The sequence below is a fragment of the Dendrobium catenatum genome, unplaced genomic scaffold, assembly GCF_001605985.2.
Source record: "Dendrobium catenatum unplaced genomic scaffold, ASM160598v2 fragScaff_scaffold_925, whole genome shotgun sequence".
In the NCBI taxonomy this organism is placed as follows: Eukaryota; Viridiplantae; Streptophyta; class Magnoliopsida; order Asparagales; family Orchidaceae; genus Dendrobium; species Dendrobium catenatum.
In genome coordinates this window covers 281714-299103 of record NW_021319387.1, presented here as the reverse complement: position 1 = coordinate 299103, position 17390 = coordinate 281714, and the positions used below count along the sequence as shown (strand labels likewise).

Below are 17390 nucleotides of genomic sequence, written 5' to 3'. Positions count from 1 at the left end.
AGAAAGAAGACATGTGAGATGATTAAAGTAATTAATTGATTATGTCTTTAATATAAAATTTATAGTTTTATATTAACATTTAGAAGAATTTAACATAAAATAATTTATTTAATTATTATTAAAAAAATTTGAACCGGCTGATTTTAAAAAACCCGGACCGGTTCGCCGGTTCACTAGTTGAACCGGCGGTTTTGGCCAAAACCGCCCGGTTTGAAGAGAAGACGGTTTTAGGGGTGAACCGAACTGGCCATCAGACCGGTTCACGGTTGAACCGACCGGATCGGCCGGTCCGGTCCGGTTTTTAAAGCATTGTCTACCATACACACTTTTCTTAGCGTGATGGGAAGACCCAGTTTCCCGTAGTTTGCCCCTAAATGGGGAGACATTGGGAGACTGCCGAAATTTCGGGTGAACATGAGGCCCCACTTGAACTTGATTGAACAAATGAGACTTAAGTGAAGTAAAAAAAACAAAATTTAACTTGAACTTGATTAAAGAAATTTAGGACTAATATGATCGAATGAAAGGAAAAATCAAGCATAATTTGAACTTGATATGGATTTCAAGTAGACAAGACTTGAGTAATCTGAACACAAACAAAAGTGAACTTGAATATTGACTTGGATTTGAGACAATAACAAGATTCAGACTTGAGATCGGATAGTAGGGAACCATTTCTTGAACTCAAATGAACTTGGTATAAGAAGTCTTAACTTGGACTTGAACTTTTACTCTGGACTCGAGCTAAACACTGGTGGTTTGAGCTTGCATATGGAACAAATGATAGTGAACTGAACTATAATTTGAACATCAAATGAAAGGCATGTAACTTTGCAAAGAAACTACATTAATCATACAAGCAAGGACATGTGATAGATGCAATGATAAATGTATGCTCGATATCATCATACAAGCAAGCGAATGGAAATAAATTCTTCAATACATGCAAGTTGATGAACTTCTAATTTGAGTGCAAGTAGAATGAGTTTCCAATATGACATGCTTTCAATCAATGAGACAAAGTCTTCGATCAATTTCAAGGCATTATTATGTCAACCAAAATACAAATGCTAATGAGCAAACAAAAGACTTGTTTAATACAACGAATGATAAGTGCTACTCATCCACGTATATGCTCATTTCGTATCCTATTTCTAAGGGTAAAGCCACTCATCCACCTGTGCATCCTCATCTTTGCCAGCAACTACAAATAATGATCAATTGATGTAGGCAGGGGGGGTCAAAACATCTTGAGTCTTTTGTTCTTTGGGCTGATTGCTGTTTCTAGGTTTGGACCTTTGGCTGCTCTCAGGTTTGACTTTGGATTCTCTGGTTGTGAGCTGAAATTTTGAGATCTTCTTAGTTCTAGCTCATAAATGTTTGAGCTAATGTTTTAGCTCATTAATTGGAGGAATTATTGTACTTGAAAGCTCATAAATTGAAGCTTTATTAGATTCATTCCCCCTTTTACTTTGTCTCATTGGTTTTCCCTCCTTTGGTTGTCCCTTCCTCTTCTTGTGTCTCTTTGGTTTCTTCCTTGTGAGTAAAGGCTGTGGGCTGTTGCCTTTTGCCTTTTGGGATTTCTCCCTTGTTGCTTTCCCGTGAATCCTCTGCCTTGTTACCTGTGTTGGCTCCTCGGGTCCCTTGCTGGCTGAGTTTCCCGTGGCTTGCTGGCTGGTTGTCCCGTGGCCTTCCTTCCTATTTTCTGTGCTGATTATGGGGGCTGTTTTGGTGGGTTTTATGTGCAGATTTTGGGGGGTTGTTTGTGGTGTCTTTTGACATTCCTCTTCTTCAATTTATGAGGGCTATTTTGTGGGCTTTTGGGCTGCTTCTTTCCTCCTATATATATGATTGTTTTGGGCTGTTTTAAAGGTTGGTTGAGAGATATGATGTGATTTTTGGAATGGAAAAACTGATGGTTTTTCTTGGAAAAGCTTGAGAGCTTATTCCACCTCTTCCTCTTCATCTAGGAAAGCTTGCAAGCTTCTCCTCCTATCTTTGTCTTGGACTTCTTATCTTCTTCTTCTCTCCACAAGTGTCATTCCATATGTAAATTTCTTCTCAAATGAATAAAATGCAAGTTTAGGTGTTTGTTTTTATTTTTAAATGTTGTCTTTTATGATATCAAAGGTGTATTTTTTTACTATTTTTTGTATTTTATTATCCTAGGAAGTTTAAACTTTTGTTTGCGAAAAATTAGAGGTTTTCCCAATTTTTTGATTGCATCATCAATGGTGAATGAATTCCCTATATCTCATCCAAAAGCAACAAATACAATGACATTTGTGCGGTGAATATCAATTCAGTGTCAGATGAAATACGTTGATCCTCTCAAATAAAAGTGATTGATATATAGTAAATGTAAGCATCACAAAGAAGAAATTTTCGAAGAGTGCATACCAAGTTCAAGTGGAAGTATGACCCTCCCATAGCCCAACTCAAACCCACTTAAGCCAAGGTGAAGAATCAATGATGGGCAAGACATCAATATGGCTTGCATATGCATATCAATTGATGAAGTTGAAGGAGATGTGCAGCTTAATTGCAACTCATGAACAGAACCTTGGAGAACTCTTTATCTAATGCAAATATGGAGCTTGAGGAGTTTAGAGAGAAAGGGTAGTTCTAGAAGATTCGTGCAAGTCACTAAATGCCACATCTTATGATTTATGTTAACATGAAGTCAACTACAACGCATCTTGCAAGAAACAAAGGACATGAATACACCTGTCTTCTACAACAAGAGACCAAGATGTGATGAATGTAGCAATGCTCAATGACCGGCATCAAGATACAAATGAAGGTATCCAACCCCACAACCAATGAGAATATAGAAGGAATATATAGTCTGGTTGTAGGCAAATATACAAGGAGCTTGCAACAAGTATTAAGATACTTATACAACCTGTAATAAGGCAGTGGCAAGTAGATGCACCTGTCTCCTACAAGTAGGGGGATTCAACATGCGATGAACTGAAATACATGATGTGTTTTGAATAGTTCGAAGAGAATACAACTCTCATGCAATTTATATAGTGCAACAGCAGATAAACACCCCGGTCATCTACTAATAAAAGTAGAGGATACATAGAAAATGCAAATTTTCAAAGACTCGTACACCCAATGTGTTTTTCCATAGGCAAAAATACAAAGTGAACACATAAAATGCAAGCATCCACGAGCCATTGCAGAAGAACCGTTGTATACCCAATATGTTATTCTCAAGCAAAATACAAAGTGATTACATCAAGTGCAAATGCCACCAGATCTGCAATATTTATGCAAGCGGATAGAAGACATTTATAAATATTTCAAAGTATCCCGCATGTGCATCGTAATTTGTATACACATATATACACAAAATGGGGTAAGTGCACCCAAACACCCGCATGGGCCCTGGTGAGCGTGTTATTTGTACATACGTGACGTCTAGGGATGCTGCGCGGGCTAAATGATGAATTTAAATTCGAACCCAATCCTCCTCGACATGTTTCGAACCATTAAATAAATATGCGATCACGAGGTCGACCGAGATATTTATTTTATATATTCCTATTAGGCCTTCAAGGCCCTTTATAAGAAAGATTCATCGATAAAATCAAACACCCGTATGGGCCCTGGAGAGCGTGTTATAAATACACACGTGACGTTTAGGATTGCTGCGCGAGTCAATAAGTGAATTCAAGTTCGAACCCGATCATTCTATGTGGATCAATAGGAGTTGACAGGGTTTGAACCATTAAACAAATATACGATTGCGGCGACCCGTATATTTGTTTTAATACATTCATATTAGGTCTTCAAGGCTTATAACAATGAAAATTCACTAACAATGTCATAAAACCTATGAAACTCGACCCCCTATCGGCAGTTGATAGGGTTGACAATGTTCATCCATAAAATGCAAAAATTTTCAAATAGAATGATTCCAAACACCTTGATGATGGCCGTGTTGAATGCAGATCTCAACCGGATGGGTTAACTCTAAATATTTTCAAATTCTATCTAAATACATATGATGATTAAAAAAAAAAAACAATTCAAAATCCCAAAAGACCAATGTTTAAATTGAAATCAAACCATCAAACATTTAAACCAAAATCCATCCACCCCCCGTAACAGTTTGTCGAGGTGGACAAATTTGAATATAACTTCAGCTCACAAAAAGCTAATGCCTAGTCGAAAATATCACTAGGATTCATTCTCATATAATCTCCTGCCAGTAAGAATGTGGTACGTGATCATCGCCAAATGGCGCTGCAGGATAAATGGTTATGGCCCGGGGCCCTATGAACCGAATGGTTTTGCCGCCAAATGGCACCACGAGATACTGGTTATGGCCAGAGCCAAAACGTTTCTTAATGACGTCAAATCTTTAAGATATGAATCAATAGGATATAATCGATAGGGCACAAAGCCCTCTGTAAGTTAAGGTGGATTCAAATTTGTCCCCTTAGACAAATATTCAACCCAGATCTACAAGGTATCATTGGACGAAGCAACCCATGGCTGCCGACAAGGATCCTTCTGTCAGGTTGGGTCGACTACCTCCTCTGACTAAGTAGACTAGGGACCACGATGGCCCGGGACGACGGAACCATGGGATCTTGATCAGGTCCATCATCCATTCCCCCAACATCCGTTTTAAGCGCACGATGGTGCAATTTCTATTTTAAATATCAAATCTTTAAACTTTCAACCATTTTCAAATATTCAAAATGCCCATGCTGCTACTATATGCCGGATACCACGTATCTACGGATATGATGTATTCATCGACGACTAGCCTTAATCGAAAGTTCTCTCTTGTTATTGGGAGGGGTAATTAACTATAGGGGCTTGCGCCTATAGGAAACCAGAACTCAGATCATAAAGTCCTCGCAAAATGAGGGCGAAATCTTTGGGTAGTGTCTTATGTACAAACCCATCTGCCTTTCAAAATTTACCCCAAAACTTAATTTCGTTAAAACTACCTCGAATAGAAAAAAGCAAAACGGGCGGAGGCCGGGGTCGAATTTTCAAAGCCCATAGTAGGTTCTTTCACTTAATCAAACACTTTATTGGGTTCTCCCTCTCCTTGGCGTACCCCTGTAAGTTCCAACAGTTCCAAAATCACCTCCATATTCTCTGTCAGTGTCCCTGATAATTGTGAACTAGCTGCATGATTCCCAATAGCTCTTCTCAACTGTGATGCGTGGAACACTAGGTGTATGGAAGCGGTTGAGGGTAACCTCAAGTGATAAGTCACTGCTCCAATCCTCTCCAATACCTCATAAAGACTAAAGTACTTCGGGGCTAGCTTCACAATCCTTCTGTTGGCTACTGTCCTCTGCCTGTAAGGTCACAATTTTAAGAACAACCGATCCCCAATGGAGAACTGGATGTCCTTGTGCCCATCCTCCTGTTTCTTCATATTTTGCTGAGCCCTTAGTAGGTGTCTTTTTAACTCATCCAACACCCTATCCCTTTCCTCCAAATACTACTCTATTAAAGAGATTGGTGTCGACTTTGCCCAAAATGCATCAAATGTGGAGTGTCTCTTCCGTACAACACTTTGAAAGGAGTCATTTGGGAAGCCAAGTGGTATGAAGTGTTGTACCAGTATTCTTTCCATGCCAACCACTTGACCCATAACCTAAGTGTTTCCGAAGAAAAAACATCGCAAATATGTTTCCAAGCTCTTGTTCACCACTTCGGTCTGCTCGTCTATTTGGGGGGTGGTAGGTGGTACTTCTCTTCAGCACTGTCCCCTGTAACCTGAACAGCTCCCTCCAACAATGATTGAGGAACACCTTATCTCTGTTAGATACTATAGATTCGGCATGAGCACGATCCCCAATCCATATCTTGGTGCATTAGTCTCAACCACAAAAATCTAATTGAAATTTGTTAGGGACAAAATTGATATTGTGGTTTTGACTTTCTTCAATTTCTCAAAGGCCTGGGTAGCTGCCTCTCCCCACAAGATGCTAACCTTCTTCAGTTGCTTTATAACGGCTAGACTATGGTGCTATATCCTCTAACAAATATCCTGTAGTATCCAATCAAACCTAGGAGGCCTCTCAACTCTCTCAGATTCTTGGGTAGAGGCCATTTTTGCATTGCCTCAATCTTGACCTGATTCATCGTCACCCACTCCTGAGATACCACGTGCCCCAAATATTCCACACTTGATTATGCAAAGCAACGCTTCTTCATATTGGTCCTCAGCCGATTTCTTTAATACTTCTAGGACTGCCCTTCAGTGCTCCAAATGCTCCTCCACCGACCTGCTGTACACTAGTATGTCATCAAAGAAAATTAGTACGAACTTTCAAAGATATGGTCAGAGCACCCTATTTATGAAGCATTGGAAGGTGGTAGGGGCATTGATGAGGCTAAATAGCATAAGTAAGAACTTATAGTGTCTCTCATGTATTCTGAACACAGTCTTCAAGACATCCTCTTCTCTCATCCGGATCTGATGGTAACCTGACTTCAAATCCATCTTTGAGAACACTATTGCTCCTCACAGCCATCTATCATCAGAATAGGAAACTTGCCTGGCACAACCTCCTTATTTAGGGCCCAATAGTTCATGCAGAATCTCTAGCTCCCATCATTCTTGACCAGTAAGACTGGGTTAGAAAAGGACTCACACTTTGTTAGATGATCCCTGTTTTCAATATCTCTCGGATAAGCTTTTCAATCTCATTCTTCTGAATCTATGGATAGCGGTATATGACATGACATTGATTGGTGACACTCCCTACTCCCTCTCTCAAGGTAATTGCATTTTCATGCTCCCTCGGTGGTGACAATTCCTTAGGTGGCTGAAAAATCTCACTACACTATTGTATAAGCTGCTACACAGAAAGAGGAATATCCCCTTCTAGGCTTTGCAACTCCAAAAATCCACCTCCCAACTTTTGTAAGGTCCTCACCATGATTTTAAGTGATACCATGGCTTTAGATAACCCCACATCACCCCTAATTATCATTCTCCTTCTTTTCACTACCAGCTCCATTATTAATACTCCCCAATTAACTTTGGTATCCCCAAAGTTTTGTAGCCATTTCATCCCTAGGATAACTGTTGACCTCGTTTTTCGCTCGAGCACATTCGATCGACGCAATTGTTCCTCGTCAAGTTCAATTTGACCCGAATTGATTTCAATTTGAGTTTAATTTGGTTTGATCAAATCGATCGAACTTAGCCCGATTTTAAATCGAGCTGATTTGAACCAGATTTGCATCCAAACCTAACTCAAATCAGCCCAAATTAATCCTAAATAAATTCCAATATACTTTTGACATAATTTGAATTTATTTTCCTAAATCCGGTAATCGCATCGACGGCTTTGATTTCCCCAAAATTCGAAGTCGACCGTTGTCGCAGTATTGGGTCGCATTGAGTACCCTGTCCTCTCTCTCGGGGGGATGGACTTCTCGGTTCCTCTTCCCAGATCGCAAGGGGATCGGGATTCCCCTCTTGGTCGTGCTCTCTTCGGTCGGAGCCTGAGGAGAAGTCGAAAGGCTTCTCCACTCGATCCCTCTCTCTCGATTTCTCATTCTCTCCCTCTCCCTCTCTCACACCGACTCCCTCTCTTTCTCACTCTCGTTAAGAAGAGGCCCGAAGCCTCCCGTTCCTTCTCCCTCTCTCACGTAAGCCGAGGAAGACCAGATCGCACGCCTGATCTCCCTCTCCGACCCGACGTCGCCTGGACGGATCCCGATCTACCTCTCCGGACCGAACTCGAGCTCGACGGCAGCCACCCGAACACCTGCTCTCGGCTTTGCACGCCTGAACCAGATCTGAAGCCGCTCGGATCGCTACCTGGACCGATCCCGACGCCGGAAGCTGCCCGAACTCCTCTTCCTTGCAAGTACATCGGAGTAATTCGCTAGCTTGAAGCTCTTAAGTGGCTGCGCCACATGCTTTGCGTGGTCAAGAATGACTTGCTTACTTGGAGCTTTTAAGTGGCAGCGCCACAGTCAGGTATAATCTCTGCAACTTGTAAAGCAAATTCTTTTAATTAGATATCGAAATTGCTACACATCACACACGACTTGTTAATAGGTATTCTAGCATGTTTAGATAGCTGGCCTTAGGGTAGTTCACTAACGAAGCTTTGGCCCTATAGGTCAAAGCTTGCCCCCTTCTGTGAGCCTTAGAGACCATTAGGGTCATTTAGGCCTGTAGAGTAGGCCACCCAATTGTGCCATTGGGCATCGTTGTTTTCCCACACGAAGTGGGCATCGCTAGGATTTTGGCCTTTTTCTGGTTTTGGGTATGATACCCTCCCCTTTTTTGTGAGCCTTAGAGACCATTAGGGTCATTTAGGCCTGTAGAGTAGGCCACCCATTGTGCCATTGACATCGCTGTTTTCTTATACGAAGTGGGCATTGCTAGGATGATTTTCTATGTGGGTTTCTTGCCTGAAGGGTACCCTTAGTGTGTTTATTTACTTTTTTCGTACTCTGAATGTCATGCATGCATTTGTTTTTACACACTTTGTTTCACAGTGCACTTTAGTTCCATTCATGCATTGCATCAGTAGACCTAAGGATATTTTTATAATGCATCTGTTTCATGCATCATATGTGGCGATAGGTCTATTCCTTTACATATTACATAGTCTCTAATTTAAATCCTTGATTCCTTAGGATAGAGCTTTCCAATCTTGCATACATATATGACGATTGGTTGTGCTTAGGATTTTAGCTGGCATCCTTTTTCAGGCAAGGAATAAGTCAAGATTGCATTAGTTAGGTCGTAGATGTCAGTATCGTATGTACGATACTACATCTTTTGTAGATTTAGGGTCTAAAGGTGAGTGGTACGGATGTACCACTATACACCTTATTGGTGGGTAAGCTCTCCATCCTTTCGGAAGCTATAAACCCTTCACATCTGCATCACACGGATGACGCCACCTCCTTCCTTCTCTCGTGCATGTTTGAGTGCAGTGTCTTTTCTCTTTTTCTCCAGTTTCCACTTCTTCGAGCCGGTCGAATGTTGACTGAACCACGTGTGATTGATTGAACCAATTTGGGACCTTCCTCTTTGATTAGGAAAGCCTAGAATTTTCTCTTTGCACTCGACCCATTAGAGAAGATAATCTAACGTCCTTAATCGAGAGTCTTCTTAGACCAAGGTCTAAGCTGTAATTAACTACGGGGGCTTGCGCCCGTAGAAAATCGATCCCCACAATCAAATAATTCTCATTCAAGCTGGTGTGTCGAATGGAAGAAATCTCGTGAAATTTTGGGTTATGTATATTATTATCCATCTAGGTTGGTAGGTGAAAGTCGCTGCCCTCCATGACTAATCGTATATATAACTCGATCTGCTCTTCCATCGGCCTGCTTGTGTCGGGTGTAAAGGTCTACGACCATTTTGTCCTACGGGATAGTGTGATCGTACCCTTCGCATTCGAAACCCACGAGCAGCATCCTTTCGGAGACCCACAATAACATCAGTGCTTCCCAACACAAGGGAACGAGGCCCTCCCTCACCTGGACCCCATGTATGGTCATAACCACTCCTCGACATATTCCTCTGCCAGTCTCTATCTTCCTAGTGCTTAGCATCATCCCATAACTCTTTGTGTCCACCAACTTCACCCTCAATTGGTCAACGACCTGGTTGAAGATGAAATTGTGGGTATCCCCACTTTCTATCAATACCACCACATCCCTATCTGTTATTTCTACTTTCACTTTTATGGTGTGATTCGGAGTAAATCTCATAACTGAATTTAATAAGAACCCTGCCATGCCAAAATGTTGCTCTTCTTCCTCATCCACCACTGCCTCACTCCCACCTCCATCCTTAGCTTCATCGTCATCACAGACAGTGAAAACCTGCAGAGTTCAGTCCTTACACTTGTGTCCTGATGTGTACCTCTCATCACATCTAAAACCTAATCCCTTTGCCCTCTTCTCCTTTAGCTCATTCTCAATGAGCTTTCTAAAATTTCTCTTGAATCCCTCTCCTACAGGCTTCTCTTTTGGGGCCTCACAAAGGCTTCTCGATACTGGCCCCTTGGGAGCTAAGAAAGTGGTGGTCATCTTGTACGAGCTTCTTGAATTGCTTCCTCTGGCCCCCCTCTCCAGGTACTTATGGTTCTCCACTAACTGCACTAGCTCCATATCCTACCCAAGTTACGAGGCATCATCACTCTAACCGCCACTTGGATCTCTGGTTTGAGACCCTTCATGAAGTTCCTCTCTAACACTGTCTTAGAAAGCCAGTCAGTCGGCTAGCAAGGTATTCGAACCTCTCCCGTTAATCTACCATCAAACCATCTTGTGTTAGGGCGAAAAATTGCTTGTAGAAGTCCCCTATCCTGTTGGTTTGGAAACGTTCAAAAAAGCAATCCTTGATCTCACTCCAGCTTTATATAGATCGTCACATGTCCCTCCACTTGTACCAGGCCAAGGTCTTCCCTTCCAAATATTGATCAGTTGTTGTCAGCCTCTCCTCCGTCAATATGTTGATGTCGAAATACCTCTCCACTTTATAGATCCACCCATGTGCATCATCTCCTTCAAAGATAGTCATCTTCAGCTTCCTCCCTCTCGGATTGTCTTCATTTCCCCTGAATCCTCCATAACCTTCCATTCCACGAAGCGGTTGTACTCCCCAAGTGTCTCGATCCTCCATTTTGCGCTCATACCCAAACCCCTCTTCAAAATCACCTCTCCTTTTGTCTCGATCCTCACCCCTACGCTCAAAATCAGCCCCATGTCTTGTAAAATCAACACCCATCCTTTCATACTTCTCATCTCCTCCCAAAAAATACTCTAGAGGAGGCATCCCATCTTCCCCCTACAAATTCCCCATCTCCTTAGTGGATTAGGGTTTCCACCACTTCTTTGGCCGTCGATGGCTGCCTTCGCCTCTGATGTCGTCATTTTTCGGTTGGGCCTCAAGTATCTTCCTCAACATTTCTTCCACGACGACAAACTTTCCATCCATCTTTTCATGGATGGTTGAAATTAATTTTTAAATTCAAAAATCTTCTCCACAAAATTTGATTTTAATTGTTCCGTCTCTCCCTCCAATACTACCACTTTTCTCCCGACCATAGGTACCACAGATTGATACTCTGATACCAATTTGATAGGAAATGCTCGTACAAATCAATTGTTCCCTTGGCTGATTTTGAATTTCAGCACCTTGCAAAAATAAAATTGAGAAGAACTTGGAAGAATAACCAGAAATAATTTTTTTTTAATTGATAATAGCAGAAGAACAACACATGATACAATTGATCTTCTATTGGAGAGGAAGATCCGGCTCTCTTAAATCTCTAGACGTCGTTAGAGCCTCAAACAAGAATTAAGAACCACAAAAAAAACATAGATGAAAAACAAACCCAGAAGTAATTCCCTCTTAAACAAACATTAATTCCACCTAATTACCAAACAACCCTCACTATTTGAAATTTCCCTCCTAAATCCTCCATTAACTCCCCCTTAATTGGGCTTGTGGACCCCAACTCTTAAAGGGCGGCTAGGCTGGGGCGGAACCCCCTATTCTACCTCCTATAGACCCAAGCCGGTTTTGGTTGGACCAGATGGACCAGTCTAATGTATTCGGAGCTTGTCCACAGGCAAAGTTGAATTCAACACCTAAACACATGTATTTGGTGATGAGTACATTGATCATTATTTTGAAAGATCTCTATGTCATCTATTGTAACAAGTCTATCTGGAAGTTGATGGGAACTGAGTAAAAAATAAGGATTTATTATGTTAATCTCAAATAATTGAGATAAGGTTAATGATGATGATGATTACGACATCATTGCTTTCATCTTTTTTGAAGGTGAGCATATTTCCGAGGGTTTAGGCTCTATTTAATGAACACTTTATAACTTATCTACCTTCCACTTGAGTTCACCATTCATTGTAAGTTCATCCTATTATGTGACAAATGAACCGAGATTAGATTTATAACATGTAGCATGCTCCTGAGAAGTAGAAGAAAGGTAATTGTCGTTTAACCTAAACCGTGGCATGCCTGTGAAACTGCTACGTTCCCCAGAACCGGGATAATTGTCTTCAGCAAAGCTTATCCATCTACCTTTTGGATTGAAATGCATGATACTGCATGATACTTTCCCTGGAAAGTATTTTATTTTTTTCCTTCTGCAAACCTTAACCTAGGCATGCCTTCCTGAACTCATATTCAATTGTTCCACATTATCAATTGGGAAAAAAAGATGCAGAGCAATTCTTATTATAGGCACTCAAAGATAGAAGAACAATGATGCCTCAATTAATTTACATTTATTGATATGATATATATATTCTTTGAATTTGAACTTCTCACAAGTTGTCCTATTCCATTTGAATGCATCGATTGTTCAGTTAAATTGATAGAAACGGACTAGTTTGTCTATAAATGAATATTTAAAATCTACAGGCTCTTGGGTGCCTGCTCTACAGAATGTGCTATTTCAAATCTGCATTTGATGGCGAATCGAAACTTCAGATCTTGAATGGGAACTTCCGCATCCCAGAGTTGCCAAAGTACAGTGCTTCTATAACAGGATTGATCAAAGACATGCTTCAAGGCTCTCCCAATGATCGACCAGACATCACTCAGGCAAGGCCTTAGCTTGATTGGCCATTCATCTCCATCAATCTAGGTTAGTTAGATATATGCATCTGCAATAGCATGATGGATGCGAAGCATCCATTTTCATTCACTAATGTCAAAAGTCCTTTAACAGGTGTGGTTTCGTGTTAATGAACTATTGCCTCTGGAGTTGCAGAAGCACTTACCTGACCGCGCTGAAATTGCATCACCTGTCAATATGAACCCAGATGTGCATAATGAAGGTTTGGTTCTAATATCTGTTTTCTGTTGCTTAAGAACTAGTGTTAAAACGCCAATACTTACTTTTTAATGAATTATTTCTTAAGTTCTAATTCCCTGAATATGTGAGCTAAAATCAAATTTATTCTCTTTAAATGGAGAAATTATTTGGTATAGAACCTTACTGATACAATGTGAATTTCCAGGCAGTCCGAACAGGACTCCTGTCAAACCAAGAAGGAGCCCCCCTCCTCCACCTTTCAAAGAAAAAGGAGGTAATATTAAGCCTCAATCTCCAACAGTGGGTGGGAGTGGGAATCACTTGGGTGCATTTTGGTCTACCCCGTTTGCACAGGAGTCACAAGTTGTAGAGGATAAAGGCCTATTATTTGATGAAGAATCTATGAATCAAACATTGAAGAACAGTCAGATCAACCAAGGAAGAAACAGCCTTTCTATCGAACAGCGAGCTCGGCCTTCGCAGACTGGGATCTACAAGGGGGTCGAAGACGGCCAAATTGAGGATTACAAAATTCAGTTATCTCAGGAAAACAGAGAAACCTTTCAAAACGAGTCATTCAATGCATTTGTTGCTGACTTTGATTCAAATAAGAACAATAAAATTAACAAATCAAGGGAGGAGTTGTTAGAGGTTGAGGTGGAGAAACTTAAGGAGCAACTTAAACAATCTAACTTGGAAAAAGCAGAAGTAACATCTAAATATGAAAAACTGTCTTCCATTTGCCGCTCTCAAAGGAAGGAGTTACAGGAGCTAAAGCTTGCTCTAGCGTCATTTACCCCACCGTCTAGTGGAAACAAGGAGTCTGACACCCAGGTATATATATTCTGTGTTTCCATTTTTTTTTAAGGCTTCGTTTGGGACGACTTTCTCGCTGCTTCTTGAAGTAGCTTTCTAGTACAAAAAATTTAATTTTTATATTAAAAGCTACTTTAAGAAGCATCAAGAAAGCCGTCCTAAACAAAGCCTTAGTTGATCATTTCGTTCATTATAACTACTTGATAATGACCAACACCCTTTCCAGTCAAGGGACAAGATTGAAGGAACTGTGTTGGATCTCCAACAGGGATTGCTTGCCAGCAACGCCTCCCCAGATCCAAATTCGAAACCATGGCAGGCTTTCACTGACGAGCCAAAGGCACAGCTAGTTTCCAAAACTAGGCATTCAAAATCTGTCAGGACAATCAATGGACATCCCAATAGCAGTAAACAACCAGACTCAAAACCAACCAGTGATGAATGGGGCTTTGGCCAGGATAGCTTCACTGCATCCCCTTCCTCAATCTCGTTGATATCCAGCTCTCCAGCTCTCAGGAGTTCTTCCCAGCGCTTTGCACCACCCAATGCCAAGAACGTAGAATCTAGCCAACCAGCTGGATGGGCTGGTTTCTAAGGCTCCGTTTGGGGGCAAATTATTATTTCCGGTCACCGGGCCTAATTTTGCGTCCGGATTCCTTGCGCTTTTGATATATTTTTGCAAAAAGGCAGTTAATACACAATTTTAATTGCATATTACCTGCTTTTTTGTTGAGTATTTGCAAAAATAAAGCAAAAGCGCAATAAATATCTCACTCATTGAGTATTTGGTGCCCTTTTGTTGTGCTTTTCAAATACTCAGTAAAAGGGCAACAAAAAGGCAGCTAATATGCAATTAAAATTATGTATTAGCTGTCCTTTTGCAAAAATAGATTAAAAGCGCAATAAAAGTACATGGATCCGGACTCAAATTTAGGTCCAGTGACCGGACCTAATAATTTGCCCCGTTTGGGACGGCTATTTTACCGCTTCTTAAAGATGCTTTCTAATTAAAAAAATAAAATTTTTGTTCTAAAAAACTGTTTTAAGAAACAGTAAGAAAGCCGTCTCAAACGAAGCCTAAATCATTGTTCTGCTTATTGATTCGATATTGCCTTTGCTCATACCTTAAGCCATCCTTTGGTGTTCTCATCAAAATAGCAGGAGAGGAAGAGGAAGTAAACGATTGTCCTTCCACAGTGTTACAGTTATGTCAGTTTTGGTTAAGAAAATGCCGCCCTTTGTGGCTTTGTCCTAAATCAGTTTGTACTTTGGACTCCACTAAGACTTGTTTATGCTATTGTTGAGCTGGACTTAAGTCTAAGGTAATTGAAGGAATCAATCACTGTGAAGTTATGACAATAATATGAATGAGGCCTATAATATGGAATTCCAGTTTAATTTTATGCAATAAGTCTACTTATTCTCAATATCAGGCTTCTTGCTATTACTGGGTATTGTGTTTACTATAAAAGTTGTGTTCTATTTAAAGGGAAAATTGTCTTTGTAACATTCAAAGTTTGGTTTTATTTATAATAATAGCTTTTTAAAAAATAGTAATAAATTGATGTATGTTTGTGTCGTGATTAAATTATTAGAATTTAATGAAAGTAATATATATATATATATATATATATTTTAAGTGTAAGTATTTAGGCTTTTTTATAAATATTTTAAGTTTATAATTTCACATAAATATATCTTTTTTTTCTTTTGTGGTGCTTCACTTCTTTTTTTTAACTTAATTGAGTAAATGTGTATAGAACCGCAGAAATAATTTCAAAATGTATTATGGAGATGTAAGTTTGGAGAGATGGCTTTGTTTGGATAGTGTTGTTATTGCTTTTTAAAATAATTTTTTTATTAGAAAATTGCTTTAAAAAATATTAAGAATATTGTACTAAATGAAGCCTTAAGTTCTTTGGTTGAACGAAAAGATGTAATAAATATTAAAATTATTTAAATATGTAATAAAATAATAATGATGTAATAATGTGAATATTTAATAAAATTGAATAGAATTTATATCTTAAATAATTTTAATATTTAAATTACTATACTATTCATTTATTTAACCAAAGGGGGTAATAGAGGATGTGTTTTGTTAAGGTAGACAAGTTTATCTTTCATCTAGATTTCATCATCTTAGATATGAAAGAAGAAAGGTAGATACCTATTATCTTAGTTAGACATTTCTTAGCTATCAGTAGAGATATGATAGATGTGTAAAAAGTTAACTTTGGGAGTGCAAGATTAAAAAGTGACATTTAATATCTCAATGTGAATGAAATTTTCTAGGGTCCAAAATGAGGATTATCATAAAGTAGACTTAGTTGATGATTGTGTGCAATATTATATAGAGGATTTGCTATTAGATAGTCTTTTGGTGATTCCATTGAGTGAGAATGATAAGGGAGAGGAAGGTGGAGATTCTATTCATTTGATTAGTGATACCCCTAAGATTTTGTGGGGTTAGATTTGGAGTGCTTGATACTTCATCCCTAGGTTGACCTATGAAACCTTCAATTGTAAAGGCACCTTTACTAGACCTTAAAGCTTTAGCTGCCAATTTGAAGTATGCCTTTTTAGGATAATAGTCAACCTTACCCATCATCATCTCTACTGAATTAAGAGAAGTTTAAGAGAGTAACTTGATTAGGGTTCTTAGTGAGTATAAGAAAGCTTTTGGTTGGACCCTAGTTGATATCAAGGGAATTGGTCCATCCTTATGTATGCACAATATTTTAATGGAGGAAAATTCTTACCCAAAAGTTGATCTCCAAGAAAATTGAATTATGTTATGAAAAAGGTAGTGAAAAAGAAAATACTTAAGTGGTTAAATGTAATAATTATTTATCCTACATACGATAGTGCATGGGTTAGCCTAATTCACTGTGTTCCCAAGAAAGGAGGATTAATTGTGATAGCCAATAAAAATGAACCAACACCAAGTAGAACAATCACTTGTTAAAAAATTGTATAGATTATAGGAACTGAATAAAGCAACTAGGAAAGACCATTTTCCCTTGCCTCTCTTTAACTATATGTTATATATGTGTTAAGTGTAAATTGTGTATTATTTATTGTGTTAAAATTTAGTTAAAACATGTTTTTTTAGTTATGTTTATGCATAAATTATTTAGGAGAAGGCAAAAATTTATAAGTGTTGAACAAACGTCGCAGCTCCAACATGTTTTGTGCTACAACATTATGATCTACAAAACCTCCACACCTGATTTAGACATTTCAACATCATCTGCTCTGTAATTTTAGGAATATTAGCATCATGTCAGAGCCATGGTTAGCACCATTGAGTTAGAAATCAGCAATGCAGCACTGGAGTCATGGGAAAATGAGTATCGAAGCACTGAACATTTCAATGTTGCGGTGCCGGATTGCACATTCAAGCATCATAGTGCTCAACTTTTGTAGTGTCACAGTGAAGTTGTTTCCAAAATTAGGAGACACACCAACTCAGCCAAAAGTTGTGCCTTTTTTACCATTAACCATGACAGGTTAGCCAATTGCCACTACAGAGCAAGCCCAACAATGTCAAGGTGATTGCTCATTTCATATTGCTGTGGCATCACCATGTCGAGCACCTTGGCGTCTGAGTCCATTCCTACACTTGTATAAATAGTTTTTTAGTTTTTTTTTTTTTGTTAAAGGAGTTTAGTCATTTTAAGCGGAGTCTTACTTTTGAGTGTCTCCATCTAGTTCCCCCTTAAAGTAAAGTCTATGGGAGATTATGGAAGTGCAAAATAC

General features: G+C 39.4%; 1 protein-coding gene across 4 annotated transcripts in view; it reads left to right on the top strand.

The window, feature by feature from the left end:
- The window catches only part of LOC110106455 (probable serine/threonine-protein kinase DDB_G0276461), a 44266-nt gene extending 29211 nt beyond the window's left edge, over positions 1–15055 (top strand). For 3 of the 4 annotated variants that reach the window (XM_028697417.1, XM_020836375.2, XM_020836374.1), the window contains exons 5-8: positions 12416–12598; positions 12726–12834; positions 13018–13646; positions 13855–15055. In XM_028697417.1, coding sequence (XP_028553250.1) covers positions 12416–12598; positions 12726–12834; positions 13018–13646; positions 13855–14223 — 1290 coding nt within the window. In that variant the 3' untranslated portion in view covers positions 14224–15055. The remainder of the gene's footprint in view (positions 1–12415; positions 12599–12725; positions 12835–13017; positions 13647–13854) is intronic. The other variant, XM_020836376.1, reaches the window with a different exon arrangement.
- Positions 15056–17390: the final 2335 nt, after the last annotated feature.